The 24,133-nt window shown below is 41.3% G+C and overlaps 1 protein-coding gene across 4 annotated transcripts; it reads right to left on the reverse strand.

Moving 5' to 3' along the window:
• Positions 1–12,131: 12,131 nt before the first annotated feature.
• Positions 12,132–23,864, reverse strand: LOC138598073 (cytoplasmic polyadenylation element-binding protein 4-like). Of its 4 annotated transcripts, none has more exons than XM_069669758.1 (12): positions 23,774–23,864; positions 21,733–22,852; positions 21,517–21,615; positions 20,620–20,710; positions 18,050–18,100; positions 17,178–17,201; positions 16,609–16,785; positions 16,314–16,403; positions 16,078–16,196; positions 15,410–15,524; positions 15,135–15,316; positions 12,132–14,984 (listed from the first exon to the last, which is right to left on the reverse strand). In XM_069669758.1, exons 2-12 carry the CDS (start codon positions 22,795–22,797, stop codon positions 14,757–14,759), a joined length of 2,241 nt encoding a protein of 746 aa, XP_069525859.1. In that variant the 5' UTR covers positions 22,798–22,852; positions 23,774–23,864; the 3' UTR covers positions 12,132–14,756. The 4 variants fall into 4 exon arrangements, with proteins under 4 accessions (XP_069525859.1, XP_069525858.1, XP_069525861.1 ...); XM_069669757.1 differs by having other exon boundaries at positions 20,620–20,713; XM_069669760.1 differs by lacking the exon at positions 17,178–17,201.
• Between the last annotated feature and the right edge of the window lie 269 nt (positions 23,865–24,133).

The following is a 24,133-nucleotide window of genomic DNA, read 5'->3' on the forward strand; positions in this document are numbered from 1 at the left end:
GTTAACTGGGACGTATGGATAGTGAGTTTACTGCGTCCCTTTAGATTTGAGTGCGTCAGAGATGCTGGACGCGTCCCTAGCAACATCACTGGGTCTACATTTTTTTTTTTTAAAAAGGGTGTTGACGGTCACTGGGTCCACCCTGCTGTTGGCGTCACATAACTACGGCATTGTGGTCATGCGGTTACCGTCACAGCCCTTCTTACATACACAGTGTGGTATGCAGAACAAAACTTCTTTAGCAAACAAAACCTACCTACATCACAGAAAATACAATGTGTTTCTAATACATTATGAGTCAACAACATCTCACCTCAACGAAAAATATATGATCAGACCAAAATAAGAGACGACTTTTGGCCCAATATTTCTGCTGATTGTCACGAGGAAAGTAGATCTAAAGAGCTGATTACGCCTGCTATGACTTTCCACCAGTTTCTATTGAGGAGTAGATTCATTTAATGACAAAGGAATCTTTTTGATGACTCTTAAAGTTTTAAAGCCAGCAAGCTTGGATCTAACAAGGACATAAGATTCATATGATATCAGCAAGAACAACTTACAGACTGTTTACATGAGAATTGTTGAAAGTTTTAACCTTTAATATGTGTACATGGTATATGGCAGGAACATGACTGTCCCACAGTACAAATAGGACCAGAAAGAGTATCAGGAAAGAGCAGTAGAAGGAGTGATTAACAGGGGTGAAACAGACGTGGTTGATCCTTTTGATAAAGAATTGAAAACAGCCCTTTGGATGAAGCTTCAGACTTAGGGAGACTGTGGAGTGTATCAGCCTAAAGCCATACACATTTTTTCACGTCTGAGTACAGGAATGATTCATTTCTGATAAAAGTCCTGAGTAATTTGCCCTCCGCAACAGCAGCTGGCCCTATGAGTCAATTTGAGCCGACTGAGAGGTTAACCAGAAGATTGAACATTCACTATCTGTCTGTGGAAAAGGCAATGACAGCCTTCTGTCTATAGCCTTTGAAGATTTAGCTTGGTGACAGATAGCTAGACAGAATGAATGAAAATACTCATTCAGTGTAAAGATTGTGCAAAAAATCATGATGTTTTTATCTTATCTGAGGAAACCAAAGTATTAGTTTTAAAATATAACATGGCTATTGAATGCAAAGACAGAAAGATAAAACAGGTGAGGACAAAAGGGGGAAACCAGCTTCAGTGTGAAGCTGTAATTATCTCTTTTGATGCTGGAGGTGGTCAGATGTGTTTTCTCATAATTGCTTCTTCAGGCCCCTCAGTGAGTGCAATTATTACTTCACGGTTAGTTGATGAGTCTTTTAGTGCTTCACTATTTCCACTTTTAATATTAAAACAGCCAAAGCTAATTCAGTAGTTCCCTGACGTACTCACTGCAGATATAGCAAAGTCCCGTCTGACCACTACAAATTAGTTGGGGGAATCAGTCTGGTCAAACTCTCTAAATCGGTTCACATTTACTGCAAAGAAACCCACGAACATTTCCATCATATGATGCCGCAGATTTACTGTTCAAAACATTTTCCAGAAAATGAGCTGCGGCTTCAAAATGGCACAAAAGTGACACACATTCATCTCGAGAACACTTCAAAAGTTAAAAACTATTAGTCATCATATGATTAAGATCAGTGGCAAACATTACATGTACAACCATACCGAGTGAGTAACTGCTTATCTTGCTCAGCACTGCATATTAAAGCTCTGAGGAAGTAACACCAATGTCAGGTCACTGAACTGTATTTTCCATGTGCAAGTATGCAAGCCATCAGTGCTGCATGAGCCACTTTATGGACTGTATTATATTCAGTTGTGGATGAATGGACGCTGTACGCGATGCAGGGAATAAAAGTGTGTGAACACATGTAGCCAGAGAGTGAAAGAAACCGTTTCCTTAGCTTGCTTTAAACTTAAAAGCCACTTACACATTCTGTATTTAACCCCCCAACACAAACACAAGCACCACCTGCAGGGAGTGAGAGTGGCGCCTTTAAGCATGGCTTTGCTGGTGCCTGCACATAGTGATTACACTGCAGTGAAGTCAAAAAGCAGGTTATCCACAGGTTAAATATCACCTTTCCAAACCCGTCTTGCCCTCATTTGTCACGGCCTCTGGAGATCATTTCACAAAGGACGGGAAATATCTGCAGATACTACTCATTAATTTATCAGTCCAACTATAAAGGTACAGGGGAATCTGTGTAGTAACCTCATACGACAAGTTTTTTTTTTTTACCTTGTAGCGTGTGACCAGGAGGTGCCCGACATAGGCCTGACCTGATCATTTGACCCCAGCAGGAAGAGAGCTAGACCGTTAGCTCTGCTCCGGGGCAAATGGAACACAAATGGTATCAAAGGGGGGGGAAAGTTTACAACTCTTCTTATGCGGGACCAACGTTCCAGACACCAAATGAAGGACATCGTCTGATAAACCACGGGATTGAAGAAGCTAGTTAATGTTTGTTTCACAAGATTAGCTGTGGGGGATAAGTAACCACATGCTTTGATCCAAGGGCTGTGGATCAACAGAAATGATTCATGAGCCCTGGTGAGTAAAAGAGTTTATGAAGCATCTCCTCTTATTCTCTTGCTTCTTCCCACCCTTCGTCCCGGCTGCTGACGAGCGCCACCGTCCCCTTTTCCTCCGGAACGTCTTCCCTTTTACTTTTAAAGTTTTGCCCTTGCGAGGATGCCCAGAGCCTGCGTGCACTCTGCCGTGCTGAAGACCTCACGAATAGACATTGTTCCAGCATTAGATCCGAACTGCTCAAAATACAGACTCCAGTTCTCCCGGTGCTCTGACAAACCTCAACCCTGAGCCCAGAAGATGCATTCAGCCTCCATCCGGCCCAGGCCGCAACGCGGAGTGACCGGCACATCGTGAGCCAGAGAGACCGAATCGGCCATGCGGCGCTGCTCCGAGGGAACCCGGGTACAAGCCCAGGCATCAGAAGCTTCGTTAAATACCTATGATAGTTTACGTCTTTTAATTAAAGTTAACTTCTCATCAATATTGAGTGCAGGCATTCTATGACTAGTCTAATTAATTATTAAATAATTAATCGACCTATTGACTGCTTAGACTTATTGTCATTATTTTGAACTTGACGCTAACAGAGTATTAAAATTTGGCCACCTGCCAGGGCCGAAAAACTGTTGTGGAAGTGCAAGACACCGCAGTACATCGAATGGCCTCAAGAGCCTGGCTCCTAAAGCGAGTCAATTTCATTAGGCCTCATACAATCTCAGATCCCATCGACTATCATCGGATGACGATATAGCCCTTGGGAGTGACAGGGAATTTTGCTGGTATTCCAGTTTAGCCAGTGGCTAGCGGTGAACGACTTCCAGTCAAGATTTCCTTTTCCGTCCGCTACATTGTTTACAGTCCAGTTAGCAACTGGACAAGAGGCCATGTGTTCAGATCAAAAGATACAGACATATCAGCAAAATAAACAGCGTAATTTCATGGTTCATGTCATCCCCCAGAGGAGTGTCTGTTCATCTGTTTCTGGTAAGTCTCAGTTTTACTGTAAATAGTAAGTTACAAAGAGGCTGAACTCTGGCTGACGACAGCGGTATGAACCCAAAAAACAATTGTTTTTCTCTTTACTGACTTTAATTAACGGGTCTTATCTTGAAATGTCAACATCATGATGCAGATTAGTAAAAAGTAAAAATGAAGCTTGATCAGCTCTGTCCTCAAGAGGAGAAGAAAACTACTTTTAAAATGCTGGTTTGTTGAACAGAGGTCAGATCAATCATTTCAGATGCATTCGAGGAAGTCGGGAAATCTGAATGCTGAACGGCTTTCGTGACACAGCGTCAAGTGAATTTGTCTCAAGTTGAATTTTTTAACTAGATCAGACTTTTAACTGTCAGCATGCAGATGTCTGTTTATAGAGATTAACAAGAATCTAAATCGTTGTCAAATGACGCTGATGGGAGCTGGGGTGCTTTTGCTCTCCACATGGACTGTTTTTTCTGAAAGCCTGCTGATACATGATTGATCAATATTACTCAGACTTAAAACGTACTACAAACGGAAACCAGAACACTCCCCCGGCCTGTAAATAGAGATAAGGCCTTATATAAAGAGCCAAACTTTTCAGCATTAAACATGTTTTAAGTCTGGTACAATGAATAGTTTTGCTCCCTGTTACTAATTTACTAAGTTTATTTTACAGAGAGACTTTGAAATAAGTCTGGGAACCAGTGTTTTTGCTAAGTGGAAATCTGCCAACATGTTCCCAAGTTAGCAGGTAGTCCTGTCTGCGCTCACCTTACTTAGCGTGTTAGCTTGTCTAGTGCTTCTCATACATTGATATACTGCACACGTAGCGGCCTATGCATGGGGTCAGGATTGCATTTTGTGTGCTTTCGCAAGCTCTCTTAGCTTCTTTAGTCAAATAAATCAACATCTGTCAGCTAACACTACAAATAGAATTGATGGCTGTAATGCAGAACTCAAAGCTTCAAATGGCAGTCCACCAACCAATGGGTGATGTCACGATGGCTATGTCCATATACTTTATAATTTCCTTCAAGATTAATAAAGTTCTATCTTATCTTATCTTATGTCCATTTGTTATATACAGCGATATATAGTTTAAACGCATGACAAAATGTTTATTTATAAAAAGTAAATTAGATTTTTTGTTGCAAAGATTAATCTAGAGTTTAGGGTTGTTTAAAATAAATAAAATAAATCAAGGGTTGTTTCAGCTGCAGGGGCAATTTGTGTGGGATTCTTGTTGTAAATCATAAATGCCTAAACATCTTAAGTGAATAAAAGTACAAATGAGTACCATTTAAATACAGGCATTCTACAAACTACACCGAATCAGCTCCAGGTTCACATCATCATACGAGTAAGACAAGATCAAAGACAAAGCATGACTCGCTCCTTTCAACCCAACTAGGCTCATACTGTTACATCATAGCGCTGTATCTGTGTAACATGGTTTACATCCTCCAGTCTGTTAATGTGTCTTCTGTTTCCCTGCAGATACCGCCAGAGCTAAAAGAGACACATTAGTGTAGCACAGCCATTTGCTCTCCGCTTGCAAAGGGATGTTGCCTGTTAACTCAATTACAGCTGATGAAACTCTGTGAAAGCCTCAGTTCATTTCAGCGCCCTGAACTCTGTCTGGAAGGGAAAATGATTAAATCCTCTTAAGGAGTTTGTGTCGATCAAACACCTGGAGCAACTTAAGTCTTGAATTAAAAAAAAAAAATTCTTGTGGTGTGCTTGTATGCTGCTAAACCACGTACTTTAAAAGAATATGTGATTGCCTAAACATCAAACAGGCAAAAAAGAGAAGTTATACTGAACATCCTGATGAAGCTATTAACAGCATACAGGGCCGAAGAGCATATTTTAACAAGTTTCCCTGCACATTTAGCAGCAAGTAGAATGTTAGACAGTTATAAGGAAGGAGGAGGAGATTCTTCTTCAGAGAACACAACACATACATGTAAGGGCACAAGCAGCAGATACATAAAAAACATAGAACAGACCAAAACATGAGTCAACCTTGGTCGCTCATTTAGCAGGATTTGTACTCCTAGACAAATATGTGTACTATATTTATGAATACTCAGCAATACACGGTGTACCCTCCATGGAGATGACTGGAGAAATGATAGTAAAAGAGCCAGCTTATCAATCGGCTGCATGACTTATTGTTGCAGCATCGACATGGAGATGTGTGCATGAGCAATAGTCACATTGCAGGATGCATAATGTCCAATAAACATGACGCACTACAACTTGTTTGTGCTACAAAACTTCCGATGGTCTTATTTATCATGACTAATCTACAGGAAATGTCCCACTGATGTCATCATGAGATGTGAAATTACTCATGATTATCATGGAACCGTGTAGTTCCACTCAGCTCTCTGGAGCTTTTATGCATCTTCAGTCATTGTTTTGGGTTTACAGCCAACAAATTTAATGTTTTGGTTCATTGGCTTTGCTCTCATCAGCATTGTTTCCAGACACAGCGGAAGCTGTTTCCAGTGACAAAGTCCTGCTAAATCCACAGCACTCAACCTGCCAAGCAGCAAACTGCTGACAAGCAAAGTAAACAGCCAGCTGGTGCACATAGTGAAGTATTTAGAAGCCAAAGAGAGAGATAAACTCATCAGGAGGTGACAGAGCAAATGTTTTATATTTACTCTGTATATCTAATGACAATAATCAAACCAATTTATACACAAGATAAAAATATGCATCTACTAGTGTACATATCTGTAATCAAAGACAGGTAAATTGAGGTGTTGTAATCTATATTGCATACTCTCTATTCATTCATTAATGTAGCTGGAGACTCTGGATCTTCTGTTTGTGTTAAAGACAATTTGACTACTTATCGATGGACCAGTAAGTACTCAAGTGAAAAAGTTGATACAGAAGTTTGAGTTTTGCTGAGCATGTAAGGATGTGCATGTTACAAAGTAATCATTTGGTCTGGCTGGCCTGCTTTCAGCGGACAGGTGGCATGTTCTGCCAGAGTCTGCAGTCTAACTTACACAGCTCCAAAATCTGCTGACATTATCGAGTCTCTCAGCACCTTTACTGAGTTTCTCACACTGAGCCACTTCAGTCAGATGTAGGGCAGTAGGTGTTAAAACACAATGAATCATCCATCATTATCAGAAACTGACACCCTGACCTCAGAGAGGTGCTGGGACCCACAAACAGATCTGAACATTAGAGCAACAGAAGGAGACTTTCTGCAAAGATGAACTCACAGCTTGGCTCGAGAATACTTACTACACACAGACTTTATTGCTTTACATTACATTTTATAGCTCAGCGCCTTTTACTGTCTTACTCTCAAACACCGTTTCTGCTGACTGCTCTATTTTCTGATCAACAACATGGCTTGTTTCAAACAACATCCTGAGGCCTCTGTCCATGTAAACAATGCAGCAACCCACTGGTCAACAGGCGACACAGAGTGGTCTGGAGGTACGGCTTCCACAGTCTGACAGTCTCCTTCTCAGACCACAGCTTTGATTAAAAGGCCTGTTTAACTGCTTATCACCAGCCCAACAGCCATTTATCTTCAGTGATGTAAAAACACTATCTTTAAATCTCCTGTTTACTGATTCAGAACCAACACCAGCTCTTTTTAGTGCAGAGTGCAGCAGCCGAAATAAACGACAACATTTGATTCTGCAACAGTTAAAGCATCTAAGGCGTTCAAGGTTCACACCAGGTGAGTCTAGCATATAATTACATCACAAATGCTCATATAATCATATACATGGTGCCAGGACAACACAACAATTTGTTAAGTGCCAGATACCCCTATGATAATAGTGAACTTGTACAACATGTGTCTTTGTGTAAGCAGAGCATATAAGAGCACACACTGCACTTGTAACATTTCCCTGAACTCTAGTGAGAACTCCGATAAGGCTGCCATGTCGTGTAAAAAAAGGCCTCTAATCACAGAGGCAATGAGGCTCATCAATCAAAACATTAAGAAACTGCAGAACAATCTAAAGTAAATTGTGCATGGTTTAACAGTGATTATTTTACAGTAAAAATAATCACAGCCATATGCTGCGCTCGGGTTGATTGACTTATATAAATGTTGAGAAAAGGAGTAAACTACTGAAACCTCTGGTGACAGACGCATCACTGAATCCTTTGGCGAACAAGTTAAGGTCAATACCAGTATTTATTCATATTCACCACTTTTTGTTTATCATTAAACAATAATTAAACTGATTGACGGGTGAGTACAGTCAGCTGACTTTTCTGAAAAAGCAACAAATGATTTCTTATGTCTTCAAAAATTATCAGCATTTTTCTCTTTTAAAACTTGGTAGCCAAATAAGCAGCCACATAGTCTTTTAAGACTCAATTTCTTTGTGGCATGGAAAAATTTGCATTAAATGAAATTAAAGATATTAACTGATGTGACTATAAAATTGTCTGGTGGAATCTCCTCGTGAGGGTAGTAAAAAAGAGTGACTGTTCAGTGTATAAAGTGTATGTGACCTCTACCTGAAAACAACCACAGCAGACACTGATATTATAGGAGCTGGCGCCCTCTGGTGGATAAATAAGAGCATTTCAGCTGAGCTAATTTAAGGTTTATTCCTGCAACATGTTGTCCTTTGTGCTGGCTGACTGGAGATCATAAAAAAACTGTTCAATCACATGCAACATAACTTAATGCATTTTGAAAAAATCATTTCTAGTGTCATTTGACTGTGTACATAATAGTCTGTACACCAGCTGTGACTGAGGGAGACAAAATGTTTCAGTATGCACACACTAAACCATTGTGCTTTATTGCACTGTCTACACTAAACAGAAAAACCAGTACTTGAGAGAGTATACAGCACATGTAAAACAGCCTAAAATACATATTTGCTACATAAAGAAACATTAAAATATACTACTACTTCTATATACTTATTTTAATCAAAACGTTAGCACAACGTTTTGAATTTAGACTCTTTTAATAAAATAACACTGAACACTGAGTCAAAGACTTCTTTTTAACAAATATCCTCGATGGATATATAGCAACCATGAACACAGATGAACAACCAGCTTGTGCTTTGTTGTGTTACACCTTGAGCTAAAGGTATCCACTATTCAGCACTTTAATGTGGAGAAACATTGATGATGTTTTTAGATAAAGTAGCGGTTAGTGACCTGCTTTGGTTGTGGACCACCTCAGTCAGTCAGTTCAGCGTCTGTCGGTCTGGCCGAAGGCGGCCAATCTCTCTCTGATCAGCTGGTTCTCCTCCAGCATCCTGGAGATGGTCCTGAGAACTGCAAGCTTGGTCTGTGCAGGACAGGGACAGGAGCAGATTCAGCGCTTAACCAATGTGACTTCAGCAAACTATTTGATTTGTCAGTCATTTCTAACAACGACGGCTGTGTTTGGTTAAAGTGTCTCAGTCAGCCATGACGTGTATTTAATGGAAGTAAGCCATCATTCATTTCATAATCTTAACTTGTGCTTTGCCTTCTGTGTAAAGTCTTATTGTCAAGCTTTTCACTGAATTTAATAGAAAACACACATTTACTTGTACTTGTATTGCCTTTAAGTTGTAGTAAAAAATATTACGGGAATGTTTACATGGTGATATGAATAAGAGATTAGGCAGCACAGCCCACCTTTTCATTACTTAGTCATTGATGTACTTTGTAATCTAGATTACCATAATGAAAGGTCTGGGGGTTAATTATATAGAATTTCAATAAGCAGTTGGCCTTGTGGGATTGACATGTTACCATGTCTGTTTGTTGTATGTCATGGAGCTTAACCCCAAATCATTTTAGGTTGAACTTTAATAAATACCAAAGGTTCTAGAGTGTTTTTCCCTTCTGCTAGATGTCTGCTCCCCTCACTCCTTGTATATATTATATACAATTTACATAGAACTTACCTTTTCCTTCTCGTTAAGTGCTTTGTGTCTGGGTCTTTCGGAGAAAAAGAAAACATCTCCAACAGAGTCAGGCTCAGGAGCAGCATCTGAAAACAGAAAAACCAAATGTGAATATGAGACTTCTGCTGACTGTTTTGTCTACACACAAACTGTACTTGTTCGTTGCTTATTGTAAGTGTTGCTTTGCCAGTTTGAATGAAGGAAATCTGTGTTTGACATTTTACGGTCTAGCTCGCTACACTTTTGATTTTTAAAGCATGTCACCCATTTAAGATTTTGACCTTTGAAGGCCAATATGAAAAGGTTTTAGTGATAATAAAGTATTGTCCTGAGTTTGCATAATTAGTTGAATCAAGACTCTTGACAAAATCTGTAAACGTAATAATAAAACATAAAATCTTGTTATAAAGTTTGCTGAAGGAATATTTTATTGCCTTGCAGTGGTTCCCAGCCTTATTTGGTCCTTTACAATGAAGCAAGATCTACTTGTGACCCACATCTTTATCTTTATGGTTTATGTGTACTGGTGCATTTTCCGTGAACAGTCCAAATTAAGTGTGATTTTTGTTTCAGGTTTATCTGAGACTTTTAAGAGGACTACAGATTGGAAAATAGTGAGAAAAAGGTGAATTAAACAGAGTTTTGGGTTCATGTATGTATTGTGACAGTGGACAGGCACATGGATCAATAACACTATGAATGTGGAAGAGTTTGCACAAAAAGCTAATTGTAACACCTTAATATTAATAACTGCCAGGTTGAGAACCACTGCTCTTCACTGTGTTGTCCTTCTCTCATTTTGTCAACCCTTGATATGCTCGTGCTCATTTTACTGGAGAGTCCAGCCAGCCTCCTCAACACACTAGACTTTTATATTGTCGGTTCACATTGGACTATTTTCAATTTTATACTGTATTCTTTTTGCACTCACCAATATCCTGCACACCTGTACAGTTTTTAATTACACCTGTTCTACATACGTTGTATTATACGTATTGTTTTTTATATTTTTATTGTTATTGCCTTCTTTTTTGTATCTTATTCTATTAAAGTCTAGTTCTGTATTAATTGTTCTGCACTAAAACTCCAAAACAAATCCTTGTATGTGTAAACCTACTTGCCAATAAACCTGATACTGATTCTCTGAAAACAATCACTGCTAGCCACCAGCTAGCATCAGGGCTACTCTAGCTAGCATCGGGGTTAACCTAGCTAGCTAGTTAGCTAGCTAACTTAAGCTCGCATGTGTTATTACGTTGTCTTTCTCCTCCTCGGCCCACAGTAGGGTTGGTTTTATTTGCAGCGGGCTCAAACATCAATCCTCTCGGTGTTTCATCCTCCTTTGTCGCCCTCTTGGACTTTTGTAATTTCACTTTCAAGACGAACCGAGTTTTATCACCAGTCCCGCGCTTGTTCCCATGCCCGTCCCTCCGGCCCTGACAGGGGGGCTCGGTTTGGTCTGTGCTCCGGTGGTCTGGCTGAGGCTCATCTCTTTGACTTGAACTCAGCTGTGAGCCAAACCTGGGCACACACACAGCATTAACCGGCGACATCTTTCTCTTTTTTGATAACATCGTCAATAGAGTGTCACGCTAGACACACTTGTATCACTAAGTTCAATAAAGTTTTCCTTTTCTACTGAATACGGGAGTACAGTGCTGAACTGTGCTTACAGTTTCTGGCCAGCAGGTGGCGTTGTTATGCGGACAATGTGACAATTAAAAAATACATTTTCTTTTTGACTGTAATAATCTCAAAAAGCCAAATTGCTGGAAATGTGATTATTATTCACTGACACTGTAAACCAAACCAATAAAAGCTAAAGCACATAAGCTTTCTCTGGAGACATTAGTTTCATGTTTCCAGTTATTGCTTTGATTTCTTTATCTCTATTTGTATTGCTTTAACTGCCTTTGTTTCTGTTTCATCAGTTTAATTCCTTTTATTCGCATTTATTATTTTGGACCTATTGTGTTTGCATTGAGGTCTTGCCTTTTGTTGAATTTTCTAGACTACTCTCTGTTTGGCCTCATTGTTGAATGTTCTGTTATCTGTTTTGCATTCTGTAATCTTCCTGAGTTCCTGCCTTTGCTTTGTCTGTCAAAGCCCTTTGTAAACATCTGTTTTTAAAAGGTGCTATATAAATAAAGTTATTATAGTAGTGGAAGAACTAAGCTTTAAGCAGGACAAACATTTCAGTAGTCTGAAAAAAATATGGTAATTGTTCAAGTGTAATTATGTTTAAATGTATTAGGGTTTAAAATGGTGCGTCATTGTATGATGTGTTTACTTGTCTCTTAAAAAATACAGGCTTTTATTAGACTAGGAAAGGTTCTGCAGCACAGGAGGTTTATGTGAGCTATACAGCACTCACTGAGGCCTAAAATAAGCCTCAGCCTATAAATACCTCTGACCTGATTCAAACTTAACCCACCAGATGTGCCAAAAGATGCGATTACACAACAATGGCATCAGGTGTGAGACTCCTGTTTACTAGTAAAGCTTCAGGGGCATATCAATAAACATACTCCTCTTAAGAACTACAGAGATTAATAGGATTAATGTGCATGAGGCGTACAATTCTTCCTCACAGCTGTTTTATTCGTTCAACATCTCACATTACAAATACTTCAAATGTATGCATACAGTTACAAACAGTTGGCAGCAAATGAATATATGACATTAGATCTTTGTTTTACTTCAATACTACTATAAAAACCGACTTCTGTATTGTCGCGTAAATTAATCAGGAGGAAAATATAAAAATTGGAACTTACGTATAAATGTGAAATGACTTAATAAAAATCAAAATGATATCAGGTAAAAAAAAAAAAAAAAGTTAATAAATATAACCTTCCCAGCATACAATTAAAAACTATTGAAATTTTGCAATCAAGTAATACTAACAGACATAATCAATATTCTTTTCATCTGAAAATGTGGAGCACAATACAGCAATTAGAAAAACTAGACACATCAACGAGTTTAACACATCACCCCAAAAATATAACAAAAATCTGATCAAAATGATAGTTATACATTTCAATTGAAAATATAGCAAATGCTAAATACATTATCGACCTAGTATATACAATGTTTTCAATCACAGTAGCATGGTAGTAGCAAAATAAGTAAATAAGCACAAAACTAATGTTTAAAAATAAATTCAGGTATAAATTAGTTTTTTTTTCTTGCAGACATCAGCATGAACAATAGGAAACAAATAATGTGTAAATGACTGCATGGTTTATATGGGTTAAATGACTTACACTGCGGAGACTTGTTTCTGGAAAGAATAAGTATTGCACATAATGGCTCAAAGTTAACTTGCAACATTAAATCACATTCAGGTTATGTCCCAAAGCATGCCACATCACAAAGGGGGTCAAGTGATCAAGTCTCCTCACCTATGTCCTACTGAGTGTCCTCTACATTACAAAAACGCATCCAAAGTGTTGTCACTGTGTAGATTGCATAAACATCATGTCTGTGTAAGGAAGGCAGACTCCATCATGTAAAGAGAGGCTACAAGAGAGGTGATCTCAAAGAGTTAAGGAACAGAAAGTTAGAAAGGAAAAAGGAGATCTAGTGCATTACATTAGGTCCTGCATTAACACTAGCCATGTTATTTTTGTATTACATTATGCATGCCAAGAATAAGTAGAACTTACAGGCAGTCCCAGAAAGAGGATCTAAATATTCAAACAGCTGATATCCACTCCGGTGATAGAAGGGAACAGTTTACATTGACCAAAGCCAAAACATTTACCCTATTGATAATCTTATTGACTACACCTAGGAGAGAAATGTCAGAATATATTTTCAAGACTATCAAAATCAGTTTAGAAAGGTCTTGTCATGCCTTAGGATCCTGTAAGTATGTTTATTAGGACAGAGGAGAATCCATATATGAATGGCTAATGATAGCCTTATTTTTTTTTTTTTTATCTACAGAATCACACCAATGCACCAGACAATTTTCAGATTTACCAGCACTTAAATATATAAAAGCTAATTGAAAATTATATTAATATCATTCATTTTCTTTTTTAAATTAAGTTTACCATAAATGCAGATCTCTTAGTAACAAAGGTACAAAATTATTTTTCACCAAGTGAAAAAAATGAGGTATTGCAAAAGGAGTTCTCCCATCTGTGAAAAATGTGCCTAAAATGACTATTGAAAAAAATATTTAGAAAAGTAGTGCATAATAAATGTATATATGTTCATGACAAAATAATCAGCTATAAAACACTGTACAAAAATCAGCAGGCCATGTATAAAATAATATCTTTATCTCTGTGACAGCAAATTCTAGCTACTACCATATCCAACCACAACACTTGTGATAGAAGCTCCAGTCATGGTAGAGCGTGCAGTGGTACACCATGAGGACAGCTCAGGGAGACTGGACTGTGCATTCCCATTAGTTTGTACTACATTAGCATGTTAGCTTCCAGTGCTAATATCCCTGACAATATAAAGTGAGCAAATACTACTGCCAATACCTGAGCCCTGAGGGCTGTGTCTTTATTAGCCGACACCCACAAACTGAAACTCCAGACAACTCCAGCCTCTCCTCTGCCGTACGACGTGAGGACATTATCCTGAAAACCCTCAGATCAACGTCTGCTTTTGATGATGCGTTTTAGGCCAATCTTTGGTTTGCCCTTTCTGGTTACAAAGTGTCGACTTTTAAACCAAGACCTAAAAACTCATGCCACAATCTAAATATGTGTGCCAGACTGAGGGGAGATTTTGTTTTGTGACGTGGCCAGATGCTTATACTCTGAGCTTCTAGAAAAACTCGATCGTCCGACCATCTGAAACGGTGTCCCTCCTCTGTTCAACCCAACCATTTGCACTCAACCTTTGGTAAATGGTACAGTTGTTCTCTAATCCTGCAAGCGAAAAGTAAGAAAATGCACCCTTCTTAAACTCAACGTCCATAGTTAGTATACTGATTTAGGTATGATGAACCTCACTTAAATTTTATGTTACTCTTGACAACAAATGTAAGCAGCTTTGCCAGCTAACACGAAAAGAAAGTACAGTCAAGTCAGAAAACATCTAAATCCAAATCTAATGCATCCATATGCTCATGCACACTTAAAGTCAAAACATAAATGGGATTTCACTCTCTTCTTAGCATTTTCTTCTTTTAGAAGGCCGAATTAAAAAAAATGAAATAAAAAATAAATTATTTTTTTAACTTAAAAGAAAAGTGCATTTATTTTTCATATCGTAGCCCGTACCCCTTCCCTAACTACCCCTTTCACTCAATCCCTCCCCGATGCTGCGTCGTCCCCCTCCCTCGCCCTCTCGCCTCAGTTCCAGCGAAAGGAGATGTGTCGTGGTCGGTCCCCTCCCTCTTTCACCAGCGGCTTGTGGAACTCGCGCCCGGCCCGGGAGTGGATGGCTGCCCAGCAATACTCACAGTAGTACTGCAGACAGGTCACGTTGGCGCAGAAGAAAGGAGCGAACTTCCCCCCGCAGCGGGTTCCCTGGCACTCGTCACACAGCTGGTCGTCCAGGACATATGGCTTCACTTCCACCTGAAATGGATGACAGGAGTTAAAATGGAGGCCGGGGAAAACTTGAATGCATGCACAGCTGCATTTCAAAAAGGTGGGGATTAATATTTCATGAACATCAACTCTTCTTTAAGATTTGAATAGGAAGCTGCTGACTTCAGACGGACTCACCCGTTTATCAATCTCCCCGTGCTGCAGTTGAACAAATCGGGCACTGATGGCTGCAATGTAGCTTTGCTGATTGGAGAAGGCTACTCGCCCCGCCCCTTTTGGATACTTCAATTCGGGGTCTGTGTCAATCCCAGCGTAACACACTCCCCCATACAGACGGTCCATGATCATTGCAAGCTCCACTGAAAAAACACATTTCAAGTTAAAGGGGTTTAAAACTTATCAGTCCTGTTAATGCAACACATTGTCATGCCACCACGCACACACACGCTTACCTGCACGTAGGGGACGAGGGACACCGCCTACAAAGATAGTTTTTCTTGGATCCAGGGGCTGAGAGCCGTCCATCACAAAGTCGCTGTCATTTAGGTTCCAGGGTCGGATCTGGACCTACACACACCAAGATGAGACAAAATGATGGAAAAACATTTTCCTCTGGGTCACGCTCTCCTCCTCGTGAACAAGAACCATTTTGGATTGTGAAAATGAAAGCGGCTTGCTGCTTATATAATGTGGATTAACAAAATATCTGCGGTTCAATTTGACTGCTACTGCAGCGTGTTGGTGGTGGCCGAGGCTTTTTACACGGAGGGGCATGGATTGACGATGAAATACTGCAGTCTCACCCACTGGTGAAGTCACATTTATCACATTTTGTGTTATGGGGCAGAATACTGCAGCATCTACATAATATGACTGCATGAAAAACTAACCAACAAAACAATCTAAACATACAGTTGAATTTAGCCCTTGATTGCTCATGATCGCACTCTGCAATTACATTTGCATTGAAAATGTACAACACACAAAACCTGTGCTTCTCCTGGATTATCACTGGCCAAACTAGAACAGACTTCCTGTGCGAGTCTATGAATGTAACATTTGTCTTGCTGGGTAAGATGAAGGACAAGCATGCGGCAGCTTAACAGAACAACAAACTCACAGGCTTGTCTTTGATGGTGGGACTGGAGACACACAGGTACAGCTTGCCGTCCTCCTGAATGCAGGCATCAATCAGGGCCTGAACAGAGCTCTCGTCTTGAAACAGCAGGAACGCGTATCCTGGAAAGGTAGGAAAAACAGAACAATGAGCACACACAAAGAGCAAATACTAATCATGACAATGCAGCAGAGTCAACATGGTGGCAGAAATATCATTTCCAAACTGGTTTGACTCACCTTTCGGTGGGAAATAGGACTTGCTCTCTGCCTTGTGAGGCCAGTCAACAAACAAGTGACCAAATCGGCGGAAACTGGCAGTGATTTCATCTGAAAAGGGAACTCGTATTTAGTACTGCACTCTATTGAGTTCCATATATCTGTATTAAGGCACTTGAGACATTTAAACATGAAATTTGTGACATCACAAGAAAAAAAAAAAAGCTGTTTAATGTTGGTCTGTTATAGTTTTTGATACATAAATAAGAAAATCAAGGTCAAAGCAGCATCTTCTGTAGCTGCTACACGTCCTTACCTTCGTCTATGTCTGGGGGCAGCCCGCCCACAAACACTTTGCGAGAATATCGCTCCACGCGTTCACCGTTGAGGTGGGGGAAACAGTGGGCTGAGCCGAGGCCAGCAAGCCCCTGGTCACCTGACTCGTCCTCTCCGAACGAGCGCTCATCCTCCATGGGGAACAGAGACGAGTGGCCTGGTGGAAGGAGAGCGATTACACATATTGGTCCACCATCAACCATGCCTACTGTTTGGAAATGATTTAATATTACAGTGAGGAGGGAATTTGATTAGATGTGAATTAAATAATGTCAAGACAAACACACAAAAAGCAGCCATGATTGCTTATTTTGATACCAAATTAAAAGCACGAGAATCACTGCTAGTTTTTGGCAGGCAAACCTCGGGAGGCTTTTACGGCCTGCAGAAAAAAAGGAGCTTCAACCCCTGACAATGTTCAAGACAGAATAATCAGTGAACAGCCAAGCAGACAAACACAGAGGCAAAACCACAAAAGCCATCACGTCAGGGAGTGTTACTGCTTTCTAAATAACATGGAAGTAATCAAGACACATTCACAGGCTTTACCTCGTCTTCTGCCATAACTTCTCGCTGCGTGTGAAACAACACAAAACATTCTTGAAATTGCTTTTTGATGAAGAGGCACACAATAAGAACAAGAAGTGAAATACTGCCAGGGCTTGAAATCATTTGATGGATCAGTAAAAATAGCTGCTGTATTTCAAAATAAAAGCCACTGTTAATCACACTAGGCAAAAGGCTTTTTATTAAAGGTAAATATTTCACCATAAATCACATCAATTTGTAACCATAAACACCGATTAGTAACAGTGGTATCAACAATCTACGTGCTTCATCATATAACATGGCGTGTAATTAAACCTCAGAGACATTAATCGTAACAATCTGAAGGTGACCTGCATTTTTACATTTCACCAACTGTGTGATTTTAAGTCTTAAAATATAAATAGCCAGTAATTATGCACGGAAAATGTGATAACTTGATTATTCACTCTCACTACAACTCTAAATACCACTAACAAGTGTACATCATCTGCTTTTGACAGCATATTTGTTCCATCATTAATTTGCTCTCTTTGAACCTCCCTAACAACATTATTACATCCCTGTTTGAAGAAGCCACTCATGTCCTGTCTGCTCCCCGGGAGCCATTTTGTTCGTGCACCACAGTGACTGTTCCAGCAGTTTAGGAAGGTATAAAACAGGTCATATGACTTTACCACTTGTTTTATGCCTCAGCGCGGTCACATGACATGCAGAACTTTTGTTTTTATTTCATTAGAGTGCTCAAAATTTATTTTAGCTGCCTCAAAAGGGCAAAAGCCACTAATGCTCTTTATCTGCATTTGGCAGACATTGATTTCAAGCCCTGGCTTCTGCTACAGCACTGCATATTTGTATGCATGTCATTTACATACCATTCATAGGTAGAGGCCCGTCTCCACCCTGGTGAGAGAAGCTGTAGCGTCCTACATGAAGAAAAAAAACAGGAGAGGCTTCAGAACAACATGTCGTGATGTAATTCCCAACAGCAGTAATAAACCAAGTTCTTTCTCTTGTGTGTTTTTGCTTCTTAATCCTTTGAAGTTATGTGGTAATGAGATAAAGTGTTCTGTGTCTTTACAGGAAGGGGACCGTGATGGCACACGTTTAAGAAAAGTATGAAGAGTTAAGCAGACAAATCAAGGGCCTTAAAAGTTGTTCAGGTGAAGTGCATGTTATGCATTTGTTTTGGAGCTGATTGTTATGCAAATTAATTGCAGATTCTTTATTATTAAGGAAGCTGGCTTGTAAATAATATGACGGAAAATCCCCGTATGACAAACGGCAGTCGTAGAAGTTGGAGGTGCACGCATGAGCCAGCCCAGATAAGCATCTGAAGTGCTGGCCGTGATAGAAAATAGGTCTTTTGACATTGACTGCAACAAAACTGAAGTGAAATGTTTTATTTATGAGAGAGTTAGTCGAGATGAAAGAGTCTCCACAGCAAAAAATGCTGCAGGTGATTGTTTTCGCGAGTTATGGAGAATGAGACAGAAATGTACCGAGAACTGAAACCAATCGGAGCGAGTCTCATTCATGATTTGTTCAGACATACAGGACGTGTCGGGCTTCTGTACCAATACTAAAGCAATACTATAGCAATACTATTGATACTTGTGATGTGCCTCTCTATTTATACAAAGCCCCTTTTCAGAGAGATGTCTCTGTAACATAGATTCTTAAAGGTGACATATTTTAGTTATGCAATCGATTTTCTGTTACTCTGATGTTGCCTTAAAAACTGTACACTTATTTTAATTTCATTATTTTTCGTAGCCTCTCCTTCCTCCTGAAATAAACAAGATGTTTTGCCATTCAAAGGTCAGATCTTAGCCACGATTAGCTATTTGGAGTGACCGCACAGCCCCTCCACCACGTGTGTGATCCCATGTGGGGGAGCGGCCGCACTCCAAAGTTGTAGAAAACATGACTGCTCTAGGATCGGTTATTCTGCCTTATATGTACGAGTCAGGAGGTATCGGAACGGTTAGTTGAAATCTTGACAACAACTTGACTCCAAGCTCGTGCAAGACGGCAGCCTGAGGGGAATGATGATTGGTCGATTTCAGCGAAAGCAAGGTCCTACGTAGAAACCTGCAGCTGTTCTGAACGGCCCATTTCAGAGGCGACCTTTTTAGAAATGTGATTCTGGAAAAACACGTTTTCACTGTGAACAATAAACACCCAAAAATGTGAAACCCATGTAAAATATGAAAATATCCATTCAAAAGATACGTCCCCTTTAAAGTGAAGCTGCATTAAGAGTAAAAATTTGCCTAAGGAACTATCTGATCACAAAATCTATACAGTCATGCAGCGCCAGCATTTTTTACTTTCTGAAACTCACTGCTGGGTCAGTGCTTGAGAGGTTTTGAAGTTTGATATCCATCCCTGCTTAGACTGCATTTTAGATCACATTTTAACGATATCAAAAGGGAAAAAATAGGCAGATATATCGCCACTGTCCACATTTTTAACTACATCATATATCTTAGAATGATCATCTCCAGCCCACACATGAAACGCTGAGTCCGTGGAGTATCAGAGGGACAGTGGACCAAATAGGAACAGACCAAACTACCAAAATCTAAAGCGTCTGGGTATGAAACATATATTGAATTATAAGCTGATTAAGTCTCCTGAATTAGTTGACAAGGTCTACAGATCTGAGCAACAACTGTACTAAATGCCTAATTTAGGGACCCATCAGGCAGCATTAAAGGGCCAGTTTGCCGATTTTCAACCTCAGTCCTATCATGCTATCATGGGGCGCTAATGCCATTATGGTAGGAAAGAAAAACGCATTTTCGCTCTGTGGAAATGGACGTTAACTTTAGAGGACGTTATCCACTTCTCCAATGAGCCCTGGAAAACCTGGCGGAGGCCAGGGAGCTCGCTAAACTACACTTCCACAATCTTGGACGCCCGCCTTCAATGTCATGTCTCGTCCAAAATCGTCAGGTTTGAAATGCAGACTGGAAGATTTTTTTGACGATTCACCGGTATATTCTCGTCGTAATTGGATTCTGTTGCCTGCAGTGATCAATGTCCTTGACTGAAAAACGGTAGTATTTCACTGTGACGTTTCTCTCTGTGCTGTTTCTTTCAGAGGGTGGGGCGCAATGCATGCTGGGTGTTGTAGGAATGTAGAATGGCCGAAACCACGAGCTGCTACTTTCTCCACAGCTATGGCACCGATTTCAAATGTAATTGCTTCTATCGATTACAGAGAACACCAGCTTTGACTTTTGTGGCTTTTTCCAGGGTGCGAACTGCTCCTTTAATGTTGAAACCCTGCTGTTGACGCAATCAAACGTCAGCATTGTGAAAATGATACCAAGATTCTTACGCCTGTCAAACACATGCAACAAACGGCTGCATTTATCCACAGCCAGCAGTGAGGAAAAACTATCTCTTCCTCACTATTGTTAGTGTGGGAACCAACCTTTCAAGGAATCCTGCTCAGCCCTCATAATGTCAATCAGAGAGTTCTCCAGAGAGTGCATGCTGAAGCCATCAAAGGAGCGTGTTCTCTCCTGCTGAAAGAGAGGAAGACAACAATTAGCATCCTCGCTTTCCACATCACCGTCTAAAGACGCACGAGCTGCAAGAGCCCTGACATAGTTTGCTATGATGCTAATAGCTAATAAAAGACTGCAGAGAGTCTCCCCGTGGAGACCCTCGGCGGAAAGCACTGTAAACAGAAAATGGAGCCCGGGGTGTGCAACACAAAATCACCTGCATATCTCTGCCTGAAAATCACATCTTAACACTGAATCTCACTGCATCAGATATGATTTGCTACATAAGATGCAAAAACACGCTAGGGTCTACATTTAAAAGCTATTTTGGCATTAAAAAAGATTCCAAACATACGGAGAAGAAGAAATGAGTAATACAAAAACAAGTGAGTGTTTTTTAGTGTGTGTCTAAATGGGTTGAAAGCATGCAAAGCTGCAGTAGAGCACAAGACTTCTCAAATCAGGACAAGAAGGGGGCCATGTGATCAGAGCAGATGATAAGACTGCTCTCCTTCAGTGAAATGATCTAGATAAGACCTCACACACAAACACACAATAAGTTTCCACTCATCCGTTTGGTTGACTTAACCGTCACGTATCCTGTTTTACTCAATAGCTTATTTGTTGCATTTGATACAGATGAGCGTGTATAACAGGATTATCATCATTTGCCCCCTGGAGGACACACTCCAAGTCATACAATAGTCCAAGTGTGTTGCCGTTTTTACTGGAAAGTCAACTAAATTGAACTTATTTATTTTAAGCATCACATCGAGCAGCTCTTATAACACCAGCCTGAGTATTACCTGAGATATGCTCACCTGGAAAGGGTAGACACTGTCGCTGCGGCTCATACTGTCCTCCACCCAGCCCTTGTGATTGAAGCCAGAGCTGTTTCTGGGGAATTTCTGAGAGGGAACCTTTAGGATAGTAAAATGAGATTATAAGTCACATGACCAACATATTTTGTGCTATCATAAGAATGAATGCAAAGATTTAAAGATGTGTTAGAGATAAGTCATGATAATCTAAACTACCTGGTTGTTAGGGAAGGACTTCTTCAGCGGGGAGATCGAGTTAAGACCTGTCATCCCTCCACCTACCCCCCGCCGGTACTCTCGAACCCCCTGCGTGCCTCCCCAGCCACCATACCCCCCGGGGCTCCAGGAGGTGGATGTGGGAGTGGAGGGGCTCTGATAGCTTCCCCATGGTGAAGGGGGTTTGCTCTGGGCAGGAGCGAGGTGGGGCAGCTGGGTGAATGGTCCAGTGCGATGGGGATGCGGAGGAAAGGAGGGTTGGGGTGGATGAGGGCTAGCTGGGGAGCGCCGATGCTGCTGTGGGACCCCCTGACCGTGGGGGTGGTAGTGCTGGGGGTGAGGTGTGGGTGGGTGGTGCTGGGAGACCGGTCCAATCTGTGGGGAGAAGCTACCTCCCGCTCCAAAGCCAGGCCCAGCGTGGTGGGAGAAGTTCTGGAAAAGAAGGGGAGGTCCGTTGGCATTGGAGCCAGCTGGGCCGAAGAACCCTCCGACGTCTTCACCCACCACTGGAGACTGGGTGGATGGGACAGCAGGGGACCAGTTGTTAAAGCTGGTCAGTGAGGATGAGGAGGAGGTGGATTGTGCACAGCTTGTACCCATACCCAGGCTGTCTTGGTAGTCGAACCCACTCAGCACTGGGGACTCCATCCTTAGCTTCTCCTTCCCACCGCTGCTCTCCAGAGAACCTTTCTCCAATGTGCCGTCTTCAGGAAGAGCCCCTTCAAGCTCTCCTAGGCCTCCGCCAGCCTCCTGCTGGCCTGGAGAAAGGGCCTGAGGCTGGGCCTGGACCTGAGACTTCTCTTGCATGTCCTGGAGGTCCAAGGCCTTGGACTTATCTGACTCCAGAATCTCATCTTGCATGTTACTGTGTTGGGCTACAGCAGGGAACAGCCAAGCACTGCCCCCATTGGTGGAGCAGGTGTTGTTTACGAAGGAAGGGGGGCTGGGGGGGTTGGAGGGGTGGTGTGGGTGCTGGGGTTGAAGGTGAGGAGGGATCCTTACAGGGAAAGCAGATTTGTTACCGCTGCTGTTCTTCACCAGAACTCCAAACCCGTAGTCCCCCATTTAGGACACCCAGTATATCTTCAGTTCACTTTTGGCTTTCACCTTCTTCTTTATCCTAAAATGAGGGTTTAAGAAAGACAGAAAGGGGGGAGGAGGGGTGACAAAAAGCATAAGGCTGTTACACCTCAAGTTGATCTGGCCTCTGGAAAAAAAACAAGCCTCGCCAACCAAGTGAATGTGCTTGGGCTGCACCCAGTCTGGTCTTGTGATGCAATCAATGAGATTAAATCATTGACTCGCTTTGCCATTGGAGGCCTGGGTGAAATATAACACTCGGATAGCAGGCAGGCAACCACGGAAAACACCCAGCCAGAGCAGCGTAGGCAGCTAACAGCTTGTGCTGGAGAAGCTGACGTCTCCAAAGGTCGTTACGCAGCTAGCAGCGAGCTAACAGCTGCTCCGCCACCCTCCATGTGCCCTGTTAATCATGCAGATCCTAGCAGCCCATTTTAAAGTACGTTTGTGCATTACAGTGAATCCGTGAAGCGATGAGGCGGCTTTCAGCGTGGACACCTACCGTATAATCTTCCCTTTTCAGCAATGACCTCCTCATACGCAACCATTTAAATACAGGAAAATGTTGATGACGTCTCCTGTCTGCTCTGAATCTAGGGTAGTTCCCTTCACCGAGCCGCGAGGCTAGGATAATAGCTGCAGAGACGCTGGAGCATATTTGCAAACCAGCTGGAGAGCAATAAACGAATTCAAAGGCGACAATGTCTCTTGAATTTTCTGTAACATACACGACACTTTTATCAACGACAGGACGTGTGATTTATCCAGGACATTACTAGTTGGAAATAGTGTATAGCTCTTTAAACGACCTCGTCTGTTTCGTGTCCTGTATGCTCAATGTCACACAGCCTACCAAACCTTGTCATCATTTTTACATCTCAAAATACCGTAACGCAACATCGATCTCTACTCTAATGTATCGACAAACATGCGTATTTAATGATATGTCGGGCATAGCTACCTTCAGTTCGGCGTCATGACCTTATCGTTTTGATGTTGCCATATTATAGCGTTTTCCCTTTTTCTGCATTTCCTAGGCAGCCGGTGTAAATGGTCTCTTCTCTCTTCTAGATGACAGCTGGACCAGTCGGGAGACACTTCCGTCTACAAGCCCCGCCCCCGCCATCAGCCACCAGCCACTGTGTGTCAGGATTTCCCTCAACGCCCCGCCCTCTTTCACTGAAATCTACCATCTGATTGGCTGGGAGCCGTGAGGTCAAGCCCACTGTACTCCTTCTCAATGAATGGCACATGCAGTCCAGACGTTCTCCTCCCAAATAAGGAGTCCTTGAAATCAATGGGAGGAGTTGGTATAAGGAAA

Source organism: Semicossyphus pulcher, unplaced genomic scaffold (assembly GCF_022749685.1).
Source record: "Semicossyphus pulcher isolate SPU_LCO1_2020_fin unplaced genomic scaffold, fSemPul1.0.p SCAF_2, whole genome shotgun sequence".
In the NCBI taxonomy this organism is placed as follows: domain Eukaryota; kingdom Metazoa; phylum Chordata; class Actinopteri; order Labriformes; family Labridae; genus Semicossyphus; species Semicossyphus pulcher.